Source organism: Alligator mississippiensis, chromosome 3 (genome assembly GCF_030867095.1).
Source record: "Alligator mississippiensis isolate rAllMis1 chromosome 3, rAllMis1, whole genome shotgun sequence".
Lineage (NCBI taxonomy): Eukaryota > Metazoa > Chordata > Crocodylia > Alligatoridae > Alligator > Alligator mississippiensis.
The window spans coordinates 110,356,380-110,374,374 of record NC_081826.1 but is presented as its reverse complement, the minus strand read 5'-3'; the positions used below and the strand labels follow the sequence as shown (position 1 = coordinate 110,374,374).

The window sequence follows — 17,995 nt, the reverse complement described above, 5'->3', positions numbered from 1 at the left end:
TAGACATTCTAAATATGGAAATCCATGATGCCATCTTACAGAAACACTTATCACAAAGCACTGCTTAATAGAAATGTAAAATCTAGCTATAAATAGAAAAAGTACATCTGTAAAAATGGCACTGTCAGGCTTTTTTCCACAGTTAATATGAAGTGAACCTTAGTCCTGTCAACTCAGTATTACTCTAAAAAACAAGACAGATTCTTTCTGTTGTTTATCAGTAGTAGTGGCTTACTTTTCAACAAACTTACCAAGTGGCTTTGTTAATGTAGGAAGTAGAACATATTTGAGTTCACTCTTCCATATGCAATAGTAGATCAACACTAAAAAGATCTCTATAGGTAAAGGAACTAACTGTGATCTTGAGTAAAAGGGTACCATTTTTACATTTTAAAACTATTTGTGGACTCCAGAGTTTACTCAATCTTTTTTTTCTAAGTTTTACCAGATTACTCCAGTTCAACTGTATATGAATTAATGGAGGGGGGAATTAGGTCCACTATTTGGTCCACCCTTCTTTCCTCTTGTTCTGTTTTATTCTGTTAAGATTCTTACACCAGTTTCATCAACTTAGCATACAAGTGCCTTCCAGTGGTAGGTTTAAGCAACATTATTTACAGGTCTCAAATGGGGGTTTTGCTCTTCCTTTGTCCCTCTTCTCTTACCCCTCACCCTCAAGAAAAACTGCACATGCACTGGAGCATTTTGAAAAAATAATTCAGAGGAAATAATTGCTGACTAGAACCAAGTGTCAAAAACGTTGATAAATTCATGTAGAACTAAAATATATACAGCTTTTTATAATACAAGAACTGGTAGATAGCATAGGCAAAATAAGATATTTCTGAAGCTCGCAGGGCAGTATCTTGCAAAAAAAAAAAAAAAAAAAAAAAAAAAAAATTTCTTCCAAGATACTATACAGTACACAACCACAGCTGTCTTTAGTGTGTTTAAGGTTTTAAAAGGAAGCAGTGCCTGCCATTCCGAATATAAAATGGAAACAATTTTGGCAGTTCGTGTCTCTCTTTTTTTTAATACTGGGTTATTGTTAAGTCAGCTAAAAGAAATATCCTCAAAATTTTTACCTTTGAGTAAGAATAATGTACTTCTCAAGGTAATAAGCTCTTGAAAAATATTTATGATGAAAGGGCCCTTTTGACCATAACTGTAGCATTAGTATAATACAAATTCACATGGGTATTATGATTTGGCTGCTGCAGAGACATATTGGCATTGTCCAGCTGCATCATTTGGCTAGCAAATGGGGAAAAATAACATTCACATAATGGCTAAATGCATTAACAGAGCCATTCTACTTGTGTTATGAGAACTTTGACCAACTGTTCTTTTCATAATTACCTTGCATGCAACCCATTCCAAACAGGAGCACTTTAAAAAAAATATTTTAAACCAGACAAAATCAGTAATCACATGTGTGAAGAAAGTACTTGCTGGCAAATTGCCCACAAACTGTAACTGTGGAGTCAGGCTGAGAGGCTTTATCTGTTTTGCCTTGCAGCAGCTTAGCCTGCTGAGGATGAATCAAGGTTTGCAGCTGGAATGTAATACTGCAAATCTGTTCTTTACCCCCCAGCCTCCAAAATCTTATTTAAGGGAGGGAAGCAATTAGTAGAACGAGCTGCTTCAGAAATAGCCACTCCTTCTGCTCTGATTCACTTTGCAGTATCAGTGCAAACTAGTGGCTGGGTTTTGCCCGGTCCCTTTGTTGGTGGGCTAGAAGGAGTAGGCACAATGACCCCCCCTTGCTGACCATGAACACACACATTCAGTTTTCTCAAGTGCAGTGACTTTTCCTTAAGTATACCTCCACTAGTTCAGTCTGCTCTAATGATGAGGGGCTTTGTTACACCACAACATCCTTTGCAACAGCAGCAAGGGTATGTATATTGGTCATTGTAGGTCATAGCAGTGGGAGTGCTCCTTCTGTATGCCAAATCCTCTGGCTAAGATAGCACTGCTCTGTGCCACTTCCAAGCCCATGTCTAGGGCTCTGGCTAAAAGCCACAATAGAGCCTTTTTACTCTTGATGGGTGAACTACTTCTGTACACAGACACATGAAACAGCCTTTTGCTCAACCAGTTTGTTGAATTAGTCCAATCCTGCAAGATTTTGTTCTGAATAGAAAAGGCCTGGGTCAGGACCAGCTGTTACATTCAACACACAACCAACAGGGTTATTTTTTGTGGTTGTTCCTACAAAACTCTCCTCCATAAAACAGAAGGCTTAGTATTTCTTTCTTACTTACTGCATCTACACGAGATGCTACAGCACACTATCAGCAAGCTACTGCTCTGTAACTTACCGCTATCATGCAGTAACGTTGTTGGGCACTAACCGTGTGGCAAGGATACTGCTCAGTACTAATGAGCGACTGCTCAGTAGCTCGTTGACACTGTGCAGTAGCACCAGTTACTGCGCAGTCATTTTTTACTTACTTATACAAGTACTAAAGTACAACTGCACAGTGGGCATCTCATGTAGACATGCCTTCTATGGCACTACTGGATGAATCACCTGGGGAGGGATAGTAAAATGTAGAGGTACACCAATATATCAGTCCATATTGGATTGGCACCAATAAAGGAAAATTGACATTATCCTCAATTGGCTTTTTTTGGCTGGGGTGGCTGATAATGTCACCAATAAATGCCATGTGCATGTGCACAGCTGCAGCCTCGATCTGCCCCCCACCCCTTCCCTTCCTGCCACAGACAGGGAGGGAATGGGGGTGGGGCAGGCACTGCTGGGGCGGGGCAGGGCACAGGGCAGAGCCACAGTTCCTTCCACTGCGTGCACCCCAGGAAGGTATGGGGAGCATGTGCCGCCCTCGATTTGTGCACAGGGGAGGGATGGGCTGCACACTGTACTTGGGGCCAGGGTCTGCACTGGCCTCTTCCCAGTGGGGGCTAGGTTGGGGCTGCAATTGGAGCAGGTGAGGGCAGGGTGGGTGACAGCAGGATGGGGAGGGGCAGATCTAAAAGGGGGCTATGGGGAATTTTGGAGTGGCTGTAGCCCACCCCATAGCCCCCACACCGCCACCATCTGCCCTGCCCCACCCCATCCATTCCAAGCACAGGCCCGGCCCAGCCCCCACTGGGAAGAGGCTGGCACAGCCACTAGCCCCAAGCCCACAGAGGGCAGCCCATCCTCACCCTGCACACAAATCTGGGGGGGCACATGCGCCCCCTGCAGGTGTGCGCAGTGATGGGGCGCTGCCCCCTCCCCGCCCACCCGCACCCTCCCCCCCACACAGACTTACTGGCCAGATGCTGCTCTGCATGAAGCTGGGGTGCATGTCAGCTATTGGATCAGTATTGGTTGATATGGCTGGTTAATAATCGGCCATTGGTATAGACTAAAAAATCTTTATCAGTGCACCCCTTGTAATATGATGACAGAGCTGGAGTGCCAGTCACACGGTGGTTACCACACTTGTATATTTCCTATTTCTCTCAGTGCTTGGCTAAATTTAGCTGTTGGATGAAGAACAGGAGGCTAAAATCTGCAAGATTAAGATGATTCTGGTAGACAGGAAAACGCTACTGACAAAAATATGCCTCATTACTCAGATTGCTTCCCAGGAGACGACCTGGTTTAAGATACAGAATGTTCCTCCATCACCACCCCCCCAGGAAATCTGCATGCCATATTTTTCATAGAACAGTCATTGAAATTTTGAGTTATAGATTAGGCAGCAACTTCAGTTATGATCATAATTTCAACATATTTGTCTAAAAGTCTACAACCTACTCCACTTCCCTTTCCTCTTGGTGTAGTACACAAAAATAAAGAAAATGTGAGCTTGCTATTTTATCATGGTTTTTTTTTAGAAATCTACACAATGACACAAGAGGCTAGAGGGGGCAGGAATGGAAAATCTGACAGTTTAAGTTTAGGTGCGATCATAAGAAATAAAGGCTACAACCAAAATCAGGACACTTATTTTTATAAGTAATATACATCTTCAGAATAAGTCAATCCATTCTCTCAAAGGGCTTTTATAGACGTGCTTCGGAAGTCAAAGGAGGCGGGGGGCGCTTTAATTAGTGAGCCATGTTAATTAAAAGCACCCAAGTGTTACATGCATCAGTGCCCGTGTGCTGAAAAAATGGCAGCAGGGTGCTTTGAACTAAAGCTCATTTGACTAGTTTGAGTTCAAAGCACCCTGCCACCATTTTTCAGCATGGGGACACTGATACACGTGACACTGGAGGCTGCTGGAGCACATTAATTTCCATGCTGAATTTACAGCGCATCAGAGCAGCCTCCCTGCATGTGTGTAAGGGTCCAACGAGCTTAACAATATAAATAAAAAGATAGACAAAAGGTAAGACAGAGGCACTGGCATCACGGGGAGCAGGGTACAGACAGCCCGAGCGACTTATCCACAATAACACAAAAACTAAGTAGCAGAGCTGAGATTTGAACTGAGATTTCTAGTATGGTGCCTTGGCCACAAGACCATCTCATTAAAGAACAGCTTTTACCCTCTTTGAACTAGCAGTTGTCAACTTTATTAATTAATTGTTGGCCTTATTGCATATTGTAAAATCCTGTTGTGATTTACTTCTAGAACATGCAACATTCCTTCAGGTATTATGATACATGTAGGGAAGAGTTTTTCTAATGTGTTATATATACCACTTTCTTAATGTAAGAGTTGAAAAAGTTAAGAGTATTTATCAAGATCCTTGGAGAGAACGCCAGCATTTAACTCTGTTGAAGACTCTTCTTTGAGCCATGGAGAGCATGACGTACCGATTTACAATTCTAAATACAGATCTGAGCCAGCGTAAATCCCAAATGTTTTCAAGTTGAGACTTTATTAGCTGCATGTGGTTCATTAAAATTCAAATGCAGGAGGACTTTTGTGAAATGTTTAGACAAGTCATCCAACTGCTGCCCAACATTTCTGTAACAGAAAGGCAAGCGGGGAGATTACTTATGTGAAGTGGTCAGCAATCAATACTTTTGCTGAATCGTGGATTGGGGAATTTTATTTTGTATGAATAAATTTAATAGAAGTAGCATTAGGTTTTTTCTGAAATGTTTTTAAACGTTCTAATTAGAATTCAATAGCAGTGCAGGAGTCATTCTGTTTAGATTTAATACTGCCCTCTAAGCTTACTCAGCAGGCATAAAAAGCAAGCAAAAAGACACAGCCGTTGCCAGTAGCGTAGCAAGGGCAGTGCCAGTGGTGCACTGGCACCAAGCACCCTCGCATGGGAGGCACCAAATCTAATGGAAATAAAGTTATGTAATAGCATGTAGGGGTGTGCTCTGCACATGAGCTGTAGTGCCCTGGGTTCTGGTGTTAGATGTCATGCTCTTTCCAAGGAAATGGGATAGTGCAAGAAATTACTAAAAAAAAAATCACAGCAATCATGATTTGAATTTAAGAAATTTGTATCGTCATATTAATTAATGAAATATATCTAACTGATTACCAATAATGAGGAACTAATTAATACAGTTCAGCTGTCAGAAACCTAGCCAAAAATTAAAGTTGCCAATATACAGCTGTAAATCAAGACTTGTAAGATCATGTGACCAGACCTGGGCTTTGCAAAATGAGTGGAGAGTGGCAGTTAAGCAGGCTGATCCAAAGTGCAAAGAAAATTGTATACAGAAGGACCACACTAGTCAGACTTAGAAATTAATTAAATGCTAGTAACGAATTGCTAAAATCCCCCTGGAACTTACTGGGGGACTTATTATTCCAAAGTGACTTATTACATATTAGAATACATTAGTTGCAGTTGTGCTTTTCTGCCCTTATTAACTTTGATTAAATAAGAAATTTGGAAAAATGAATGGCAAAACTATTTCATTGGTTGTGTTGAGGTAAGCTTATTTGAGGACCAGACAAAGGCACAGTGCTCTCATCAGTTTTCACAGAGCACTTTTCCTAACTTTTTAAGCTGTAAATTTTAATAGCAGAGCAACACTATAGATATTTGGTACCACAAAAAATCTCTCTGTGTATTTTGATCTGTAGCTGAAATAGCAAAACCTCAATGTATCTCTTGTAATGGTATCATACTCTAATTTCTAATATGAACTACTTAAAATAATCAGTTCAGCCTTACAATAGAAAAACTTGTGCTTTGGCAATCATTTTCTTCCACAGGCATTTGATTTTGGCATCTTCATGTAATTTCTGTTTTGAAACAGAGTAACTGCATTGTGCAACTGGGGACTGGTATAGTTGTAGGGTGGGGTAGGAGATGGTGGTACAATTGCACAAAAGAATTTTGTTTTTCCTCTAATCTACTTTACAAAAATGTGTTTAGTTAAATCAAGCACTTAAAGTTAAAAATACAAGTATAAAAGCTTCCCTTCGAAATCTCTAATGCACCAGCTTACATGATCAAATTCTATATTTTTTGTAGAACCTTTAGTCTCCTGCAATGCACAGGATAGACTTCCCACTATGACCATATACTGTAACTGAAGTCTATGGCACAATGCACTTGAAACATATAGAAAGGTACTGAACTACGGTTGTTCAGCTTTGTAACTTAAATAGCTTACCTTAATTTTTTAGAATATTTGAACCATGAATGTGTTCTCTGATGTGGGTGAAACTAGACAAAAACTGTGCTAAAACATAAACTCACACAGAAAAACTGTAAGACAGATGTACAAACATGGGTAGAAAAACACTTTACACAGAAGAGCCACTCCCTTTCTGACTTCACAGTGCTTGGGCTTAAAGGTAGGGGTGTGCGAAGCGGGTTGTATTCGATTCAGATTTGGCCCAATTCACAGGACAGTGATTCAATTCACTGATTTGGATCACTGTGCTGATTCAATTCGGCCAAATATGAATCTGAAGATTCAATTCTGATTCGGAGAATCAGCGATTCGGCCATAGACACAGCTTTATATGTTTTTTATACATACCTCAAGGTAACAGGGGTGGCTTGTGAATCCTAAGATGGTGGGGTGGATGGAGTGTCCCATGGTGGGAGGGGGGGGATCCCCTATGCACTCGGCGGTGAACCCGGAAGTGGACCAGAAGTACTTCTGGTCCACTTCCAGGTCTGCCACAGAGTGCCCAGCTCAGTGACAGGTCAGAGGGCACCCGGGGTCCCACCCCATGGCCGATCACTGAGCCAGGAGGGAGGCGGGGGGTCCCCTGTGCACTTGGCAGCAGACCCAGAAGTGGACTAGAAGTACTGCCCCCACCATTTCAGCATTCACGAGCCACACCTGGACCTCGAGGTACATAGAAAAAACATCTAAATTTGTGTCTATGGCCGAATCATCGAATCTCTCCAGATCGAGTTGGAGGCTTCCGATTTGATTTGGAGAGATTAAAAGATCTCCTGATTTGATTCGGATTTGGAGATTCGGCTGCCGAATTGGGCCGAATTTCCTCCAAATTGAATCAGCGACTGAAGCTTCACACAACCCTACTTAAAGGTAATCTACACAACACCTTCAGAAGACAGACCTGAGAATAAAAATTCATAAACTTACTGGACACTAAAAACCAAGGACTAAAGAGAATTGACTATGTGGCTCACTACAGTCTCCACCTGAGATCAATCACTGCTAATTTCTGTATACTCCATTGGTAATAACAACTCTCTCTCTCGTTATTCCACTAATCAGGCTATCCCTTCTCCTGCGCTTGTCTTGTCTTTTATATATTCCTGATAACTTTGCTGTTTGGTACCATTTTGCAGGCCTCTTCTATTCTTAAGTCAGGGGTGTCAAACTCAAGTTGGGCCCCAGGATAGTTATGAACGGCAGGGCTTCTCATGGTCTGGATCCAACCTGGGGGGAGGAGGGGAACTGCATGGTAAGCATAGATGCTGTCGCCCCCTCACCCCCCATGGCAGTCTGGAAGCAGTGGATCTGGGACAGCAGTCCAGTAGCGGCAGAGACCATGGGGCACAAAAAGTGTTCAAGGGGAGCCACAGTCAACAGGGTGGAAGGGGCCCACATGCTGCAACAAGCCACACCCCCAACTTTGGTAGCCCACTTACAGCCCAGCAGGCTGGACCCAGCCTATAAACTGGGTGTTTGATGCCCCTGCTTTAAGCAGACTCATTGTTTTATTTACATATCAGATTTTACACATCCTATTGTTCAGTCTGCTACTTAGCTTAAACTGCATCTGATCCTTTCCCAGACCTGAGGAAGGGTACCCTGTGCTTGAAGGCTTGTATAGGATCTCTCCCAACTATGCAGTTGGTCCAATAAAAGATATCACCCCTGCAAAAAAAAATCTTTGCCCCTCACATACTGTGTTTTACATAGAAAACATGGCTCTTCCACTGAAGAGTTTATTATTTAAATTAGACAGATCCAAAGCATATAAATTGGGTTGAATCAGCAAGTGACAGAAAGGAGATTAGTGATAGAAGTGAGCGTGGAGGAGGGAGCTGAGTTGAAAGTGTGTGCATGATGCACGTGAAGAGAGAGGCTTCTCAAAGTATGAAAAATAATTAAAAATTAGCTTGTAGACAAGATTGAAAAAAACCCTACAAAACTAACAGACTGAAACTTGCAGCAGCTGAACCAAAATGATGATAAACTGAAAACACTGGAAGAGACCTGAAGAAAGAATATCAATAGCATGTTCAGGGTGTTTTGGATATACAAGAGGTAGGATATCAAATGAAAGCCACAGTGCAGGGTTCTGGCACCTGGTTAGAAAGGAAGTAGTAACAGGAATAGGGGTCACAGAAAGCTGATGAGAAGCTAGCGGAGCTACAAATGGTGATAGGAAGCAAGGGAAGGACTAAAATAAAAAAGATTAAAAATTCAAGCAAACTTGTAGATGGCACCAAGTGAGGTGCAGTTGCAAATACCGCAGGATCTCCAGAATGACTTGGATGGACTGGAGAGATGGTCTGCAATCAATTAGATGAGATTCAGCAAGGACAAGTGCAGAGTTCTTGTACTTGAGACAAAATGATTGCATGCACAAATACTGACTGGGGAATGACTGGCTAGTCTCCAGTAATGCAGAGAAGGATCTAGGGATGACAGGAAACCATAATCTGAATATGAGCCAACAGTGTGTTCTTGTTGCAAAAAAAGCCAAGAGCATACTGGGTTGTATTAATAGGAGTGTCACTTGCAAATCAAGGAAAGCGATCCTCCTGCTCTATTCAGCACTCTTGAGGCCTCACCTGGAATTCCGTGTCCAGTTTTGGGCCCCACACTTTGGATAGTTTTTAAAGAGTCAAGCAACAAAAATAATTAGGAACCTGGGAAACAAGACTTTTGAGAAAAGGCTAATAGAACTAGGGTTATTTAGTTTGGAGAAGAGTGGGGGGATTTGGTAACACTTCAAATATCTGAAGGGCAATTATAGAGAGGATGGAGATGGGCCTTTTTCTGTGACCGTAGGGGACAGGACAAGGAACCTCAAGCTTCAGCAGGGAAAATTTAGGTTAAAGATTAAGAGAATCTTTTTGACAATGAGGTGGTGAAGCATTGGGACAGGCTACATAGAGAAATTGTGACAGTCCATCCTTGGAAATTTTTAAAAGCAGCTTAGACAGATATTTGGCTGGGATGGTTTAGTCAGGGATGCTTCTGCCTTGAGCAGAGGGCTGGACTAGACCTTGTGAGGTCCCTTAGAGTGCCATTTCCCTATGATTCTGTGAACCTATTATTATTTTTAAAACTGAGCATTGATACATGGCTACATTTAAACACACATTTAGCCTTGGACTAGATGCTCCTGTTAAAATCAGTAGTAACCTGTCCTACAGTGGGGACAGGGCTAGGCCAACACTATATTAAAAACTCACACAAGTATGTTTGAGGGTTAGAAATGCAGCATTCTGCCAATGGAGTCAAATCCATTAATTGTTCCCTTTTTACAATTGGAGTCATTGTTGACTGAAGTCCTTGTTGACTCCAGAATGGACATGAACCACCAATGCGAGGAAGCAGTCAGTAAGCCTAACCGTACCTTGTTGTGCATCTACAGATGCATCACAAGCAAGTCCAGGGAGGTGATCCTTCCCCTCTGTGTGGCACTGGCCAGGCCACAGTTGGAGTACTGCATCCAGTTCTGGGCGCCGCACTTCAAGAGGGATGTGGCTAACCTTGAGACAGTCCAGAAGAGAGCCACTCATGGTCAGGGGGCAGCAGGCCAGGCCCTACGAAGAGAGACTAAAAGGCCTGAATCTATTCAGACTCCACAACCAAAGAGTGAGGGGGGACCTGGTGGCCATCTATAAACTCACCAGAGGGGACCAGCAGAAAATAGGTGAGGTTCTGTTTCCCCGGGCACCACCTGGGATAACAAAGAATAATGGCCACAGATTGATTGAGAGTAGGTTCAGGCTTGATATCAGGAGGCATTACTTTATGGTGAGAGCTGCCAGGCTCTGGAATGGGCTCCCAAGGGAGGTCGTGCTCTCCCCTACCTTGGGGGTCTTCAAAAGGAGGTTGGATCTGGCTGGGGTAATATGATACCAACACTCGTTCATGCCCAGGGCAGGGGGTCAGACTTGATGATCTGTGCAGGTCCCTTCTGACCCTAAAAACTATGAAACAGTTTGGCTTTCTCCATTTCTACATTATCTGGAATTTCCCAATCAATCCCTACCCGTTTTGGGGAGTCATACTCAAACACAGCATGGAGGTAACTGTTTCATGAGAACAAATGTTTTGATTCACTGTTGCATAAATGCATAAGGAAGACTTTATCTGTAAAACATGGCCATGGGCAGTGGAGCTTTATTGCCCTTCAGGAGTATTCAACATATGTTTCTGGTATTAGTTGGTCAAACCCTCTAGGTAATTCCTGAGAGGTACAGAGCAATTGCCCTATCGGTTTCTGGGGTACATAGCAACTACCACTTCCTACCGCATGGATGATGTGAAGCAAAAGAGCTCTCTCTTCTCACTTGCACAGCCATATAGGTGTGTTCTAGTCTGGCCTACAGTGTTTTTAGTCTTTTTTTTAATTTTAAAGTAAAGCATGTTTAGTAATATACTTCAGACAAAGTGATGTCTTCCAAAGTTATTACTTAAATTGACAAGTTTTGCAGAAGCATTTCCTCTTTGCAAAAAGAAAAGAGATTGAAAAGATTCCATTTCTTTCCCTAGACAGTATATCCTGTAAAATTAACTTACCATAGGCAAGAAAGTCTTCTTTCACTCTCTGCTGTAAGTGTTGTATACCATATTAATTGATAAGCTTCACCTGAAAAAAAAAAAGAAAAAAAATCAGAATCATAGCTAAATTCATGATGCAGTAGATCTTGAATCCATTATTATAATAAAGTTAAAGTTAGTTTTCTGGTACCTGAATTGATAAATAAAATGCACATAAATATATAACTACATATATGCATATGTGACAAATGGTTTTGTTAATGTAGTAAGTATCCTTAGGGAATTAAGGGTATATATACACACTTTAAAAGAATTCATTTGAAAAATTAACGCAAATATAGGCAATCTTTCTTCCATACATTTTTAACTAATCATTAAGAGGATGATTTAACAGAGTAAAAATATAGAGGAAAAATTAAATACAACTTTCATTATTAAAAGAAAAACATACAGAAAAGATTTATACTTTATAGCTTGCTGCTTATGCATTGGGAGAAGCTACTTTTGTGACATAAATGCCCTTTGTTGCTTACAAATAACTGTATTCAGTGACACAAAGCACAACTGTTGTAAAAATATTAGTATGCAGATGCTCTGATGTTTTGTTAATGCATTTAATTAAATACAATATCGCTTTTGTTTTTCTTTTTCTCCTCAAAAGAATTTGTATTATGGTAAAGAATTTTAAGCGCTAATTTTAGCTTAGATTCTCATTAAGGGCCTGACAACAGAAGTAATATGCAAGACATTGCCTGTTCCTTAATTCTACCTAGAACACTTACTTTCAGAGTGTTAATGTTTCCTATAAGGTACTAAACTCTTCAGGGCACTGATGTAAGGACTATCAATTTTAAAAATTGTTTCTAAAAAAAAATGAATGTAGACATATTATTATTAATAAATGTTTCTGATTTCTAGTAGAAGTAGCCTTAATGAATAGTTATATCTGGTTACATATGATTTTGTTCCTGAAAACTAATCTTAACCCTTTTAATTGAAAAGGGTTTTTAATTGAAAAATTGCTGACATATTTCCAGTACAGATAATAATCAAAACATTGCAGGCTGAACAGGAACATACACTCCCCTCTGCTCCCCCTCCCTCCCCCCCCCGGCCCCAAAATCCTCTCTGTATAACTGTAGGTGAGTGCTTCTTGTCAAATTATAGTTTATTCTAGTTACCCGGTTACAGATAAACTATGTCAATTTAAAGTAATTTTACTGTCCATTATAATCTGTATTCCTATTAATTACAACCTAATTCAAGAACCTATGCTTATCAAAAGTTTATTTATCAAAAGGGGAAAAAATCACTTCAACCAGTTCTTTGCTGCCATGTGGAGAAAAACTGAGAAAAATGGCTTTGCAAAAACTAGAATCCTATGTTGAATCAGCAAAGGGGAAGTGCTTACGACACTGAAAGAGATACATCAGTGAGAACCAGATACCTTCTTTCTGGATCATATATCAAATCAAATTGCAATTTCATCAGATAATTAGCAGACACCAGACACCACTTTGCTTTTTCATTTCACCATAGATTAATAATAGTTCTAAAAACAACAACCCCCCCCCCCCCCCCCAACCATAGCTTTTTAAGTAAGAGAACACTGTTTTAAGAGCTGTATTTGACCGTCCACTCAGGGATATTATTCTGCAACCCAAACTCAGGTTGATTATTCACCTGTTCCCACCAAGTGGGATCTACTTCATGTACCGGTTATAAAACTGTACCGAAGCACGTCAGAATACAACTGAAGTTAGAAAAGTTGGCATGGCTGGAATATTTGCCTCTTTATTAAATCCCAACAGAGGTGGTGCTCTCGGTGTTCATTAGTCTTTTCTCCGTCTTTCACAAACACCAAATGAAAAAAATCTCTACGATAGACACTGAATATTTTCTTACTTACACTCAAGTTGAGACTTTAGATGGGGACTTCTGAGATGATAAGTGAGAAAAGCTGTCTGAAGGGGGATGTGGAAATGTAGTTTATGGTCCTCATATTTGGAAATATCCTGGGTAATAAGTCAAATAACATTTAGAAGTTATGAAGGGAGAAACAAATATGCATTTTAAACTGTGGCTCCGAATTACAAGTGAGGACTTGTACTGGCAGTTGTACACTGTAGATAGAGCTCAGTTACACAATTGTTACGTAATACAGGAAGGAACTATAGTTAACATGGAAATATGTTAACCAAAATGTTTTTAGTGTAACATCTAATTGGTCTTCTAGTAGGAAGAATGGCCAATTCTTCCCTCTTACTAACAGTAATAATAAATTATAAATGCCCACATAATGCAGACTTACCAATAATAAAATTATTACCCCAACAGTCCAGGATTATTAGATAACATTTAGAAACTGTAATTGCAGTTTTTTACAACGAGCATCTGGTGAATATTGTTAGTTTTTATTACATTAAATTTTAAATGCACTGAACTCCATATACTCAAGTGTTAAAAACCTAAATGAATTTAGTCTTGATGTGAGAACACTCTCCTGAGTTGTGCTTCAAGATAGGCATTTGGGAGAGAGAAGAGTTTCATTAAAACTGCACATATATTCTATGGATTTTGTATGAAATGACTAACTCAAGGCAAGGGAAAGAAAGCAGCATTGTTCCAGTGCTCTGTTTTTCACAGGCCTGTATTCATATCTCATCCTTGTTGTTTGCAGGAGAGGCAGATGTGAACCAGAACAATGGGACCTCCACTAAGAGCACAGCGGTGACAGACTCCAAAGGCACAGCAGATCCAAAGAATGCCTGGAAGGAGGCCAACCCAGCTGACACAGTTGGTCGCCCCCACTTGATCCGCCTCTTTTCCCGAGATGCCCCTGGAAGGGAGGACAACACCTTCAAAGATCGGCCCTCAGAGTCAGACGAGCTACAGACCATTCAAGAGGACAGTGTAGCAGCTTCAGAGAATTCGGATTTGATGGCTTCACAAAAGCGCTCCTCTTTCCGGCACGGATCAAAAATGGCAACTGCAAGCACTACAGACCATGCTAGACATGGATCCCCAAGGCACAGAGACTCAGGTCTACTTGACTCACTGGGCAGATTCTTTGGAGGTGAAAAACAAGTTCCCAGGAGGGGCTCGGGCAAGGTGAGCTCTGAGGAATAGAGAACAGAACAGCTACAGCAAAATAAAATACAATTAAAAAAGAAAGGGTGGGAGAGGGAAGGTGAACTGGGTCATTGTCATAAACCAAGAGTTGACTTAGCAAGAAATAATGTGTTTTGAGAATCTGATATGATGTTTGGCTCTAAAGGTGAGGGAGAGAGGAAAGGATAGAGTTAGAAAATATTATGTGCTTGCAACAGATTTTAAGGCAGAACCATTCATCTGCTGGTTGTATATAAAGACTATTATAAGACAAGATGTGGCTCTAGAGATATTCCTGAGAGGGTACTTGGTGTAGTATGTTTATCTGTATAATGTACAATTTAGACTGTAGCCTGTTTTTGTTTGTTTTTCTTCCACCCCCTTTCAGGGACATTTTATTTCTTATACTTCTCAAAATTAATTTAGATACAAGAAAATCTATGACAATGTTACAAGAGTTCCCTAGTAGTGTGGGGATAGCCTTGAAAATAGTGTGTTTTTTTTCTCCCCCATTCTTTAATTTCTATGATTGATTCTTTTACTGGAGACTTTACTACCTGGCTGTATTTTACAATCAGTGCAGCTTTAAGACCAGCAAATGGGGTTGCTGGTAGGATGAAGGGTCAAATTCTACTGAAACCCAAACTTAATACACAGTTAAAAGTATTTGAGATTGATAGCTGGGAAAATGAGGGAATGATCAGAATTGTACTTAAAAGCATCTGCAAATTGAATTAAAAAAAATTAATGAGACTTAAATTTTGAAATTCAGTATATGAAAACTTATCTTCATTATGATCATACATCCTTGCCGTATGGAAAACAAGTATACAGCCTGGTAGTGCTGTATATTTCTGCCATTTCCAGGATTTGTATAGTTTGATAAGGATGCTGATATGTCTTTACAGTTGGTTCCACGATCTGTTATTTCTCAGCTGTACCCAAGAACTAAAAAAATTTTTTTTAACGTGATCAGCATTTGAGGTTGACCTATTTTTTGCTACATTAGCACTTGAATGGAAACCATCTTTATAGGGTTTTAGAACTTCACTTTATCAGAATATCACATTTTTGGTAGCTGAAAAAGAAAGCTTATCTGCCATAGTTCAAACCTTTATTAATTAGCATGTGAAATAAAAATGCAACTCATAATTGTGCTTGGGCATCATTTAAACTCCTTTTCCTGTCAGGAAATGCTTTGTTTTCTGCTCCTGTGAGGCAGATAAAACTTGCAGTCATTACATTTTGCTAACAAGCTACAAACAACTATGCTTCCATTTTATTGTGTTGGGACATTTAAATATAACAGTGCTTTGAAACTCTGACTTGAGATCATCTGATGCTTACATATTTTCACTGCAAGTGTGAAGTGTAGCTTGTAGTAATCTTTCATCAACAGAATGGTCCAGTGGTCTTGGACTGGGAATTGAGAGCCCTAGAGTCTAATCTTGCATCTCCTGTTGATTTTTTTCCTTGATATTGGATGTTACTTGACCACCTCTAAAGCTCTCTATAAGTGCTATACATTCTTACTATACTGTTAATACAGGAAATAAGAATATGAACAAGCTGTCACTATCATTATAAAGAAAACTACCTTTCTTAAAAACCTTGAGCTTTTGTTGCTATCAAGGAAGCATTTGTTGCTCCAGATGTTGGTGATGATTTGAAATGGATTCTCAAACACAATAATGACCCATAGTGGTACTGTGTAATCTGGATGGGTAGCTCAACTCTTCACAAAATGTAAATATACTAGCAAATCCCAACATTGACCAATATAGAAGCAGTTTAAAATGCTACTTATGTGAGGGAAGCAACATAAAATACTAGACTCTACACAGAAGAATAAACAGTTAGGTATTTTCTTTTGTTTAGCATTAAAAACCTTATTTCAGTGGTGATAGTGACCTACATGTGTTTCAACTTGTGCATTCCTGTAGTTACCAATTGTGAATCTATTTACCTTTGAATGGTTCTATATGTAGTCTTGTATTAGAGGATTAAGTACTATGTCTTGTGTCTGTTGCTTTTCAACAAACTGTCAGACTAAAGGCACAATCAACTTGAGTGGAAATATACAAAAACAAGTAGTGCCTGCAAAATAATAAAGAGTTACAGATTATTCAATTTTTAACTGGAAATAAAAGCTTTTTTGAGCAACTGTTTTTAATACTATAAAGTGCTTACTTACAAATTGAGTTGTAAGCACATAGGAGCTTATAACTTGCCCAAGTTGGTGACAATTTTTGAATCAGTAACACTGACTTCCACTGCCAAATCATCTCATCATTGTTTCCAGCAATGATAACACTAGTTAATTAAAATATATCCCAGGAATCCATTTCAAGAAAATGTCAGTGATGGAGGGATTTAACAAGTGCCACAGAGTAATATTTATAAATATTAGTACCAGCACCCTGCTCTTGTCATGAGTATTTTGAATGTCCAAAAAGGCTTATGCACCATACATTTTTGTATAAATGATAGGAAAGCTAGCATATGGTACTCTCATTTGTATTCAAAACCAAACCAGTTTTAATTGCCAAATTCTGTGGATGGCAGCAAAAGAATATTTTTAAATGAGTTCACTAAAGAGCTACAAAAACCTAAATCCTCTGCCAGATTTCCAGGCTTACTGTGCTTTGGGTAACATGTTACACGTGACATTTCCTAGGATTAGTTATGAAGGTCAAAATGCAGAACATTCTTGGGGCTGTATTTTTATGTTCCTCAACTTAGTTTTGTAACAATCACAAAACTGCCAAACTGTTAAGCATTTTGAGAGCCATTTTGAAACTGCCTATTTTGTGTTGTCTCTCCCCCTGCTTACTGCCATCCCGTGCAGTACTTGAAGTCCGTATGAGAACTTCCCACACCAGGACGCTCGGAATGCAGAGACAACACTTGTTCTTTGTACACGCTTAGGGTTGACATTCAAGCAAAACATTATAAATTCCTTGTGGAGGCATATTCTTCTTACAGCCATGGTTGAAAAGTACAGCAGGGAATAACATTCCCTATTGTTCAAAGAAAGGTGGGGTAGATACAAAAACAGCCTGTGTTGTGGCCTCATCCTTCCTAGAGGAGCAGATTTTCATTCTCCCTGAGACTCTGAAGCTAAATTAAGAGATGGTGGGGGTTCTGAGAACTCAAAATATAACGCTGGATTGTAAAAAGAGATTGTCTTTTCTCAGTAGCAGCAAACAGGTTTGCTACTTTTCACCTCATCACAAGATCTGATAACTGAAAATACACTGCAAATAGACCAAGTAAGAGGGCTGGTGACCTCTATTTTTATAAAATGTGTTTGTATGTAAAGAATAACCTAATGAAACCATTGTTAAATAATTCTACAGAACCTGATTCTGTTGCACTGGAAACAGTGGTATCCATGTGGGATAAGCCTAATGATGTTGGTGACAGAATCAAGTCTATATAGAACTACAGAAAAAAAAAAAATACTCCCTATGATATTCAAGCAACAAGGGGGGGGGGAAGTTTCTTTAATATTCTAGTGGCAACCATTGGTAATGTTTCCTTTGTAATCTCTCTGAAATTTACTTGGAAAAATTTCAGCTTTTAAAACTGATTATATTTTATAACAAAGAAATTAACAAATTTGTGTTGGGATGACTCTCTGCCCTACCTTGTTTAAAGTTTGTGGTTCCCAGGTACTACCTACGGTTTTTTTTTGTTTTGAATTATTACATTATTTCCTTGTGTTCGGTATTTCTTTTGTTTGTTTTCTTTTTTCTTCAAAAGGCC

General features: G+C 39.8%; 1 protein-coding gene across 4 annotated transcripts in view; it reads left to right on the top strand.

Moving 5' to 3' along the window:
* Positions 1-17,995, top strand: part of MBP (myelin basic protein) — a 201,526-nt gene that overhangs the window by 157,716 nt on the left and 25,815 nt on the right. For all 4 annotated transcript variants that reach the window (XM_059724292.1, XM_059724293.1, XM_059724291.1 and 1 more), the window contains exon 4: positions 13,797-14,227. In XM_059724292.1, coding sequence (XP_059580275.1) covers positions 13,797-14,227 — 431 coding nt within the window. The remainder of the gene's footprint in view (positions 1-13,796; positions 14,228-17,995) is intronic.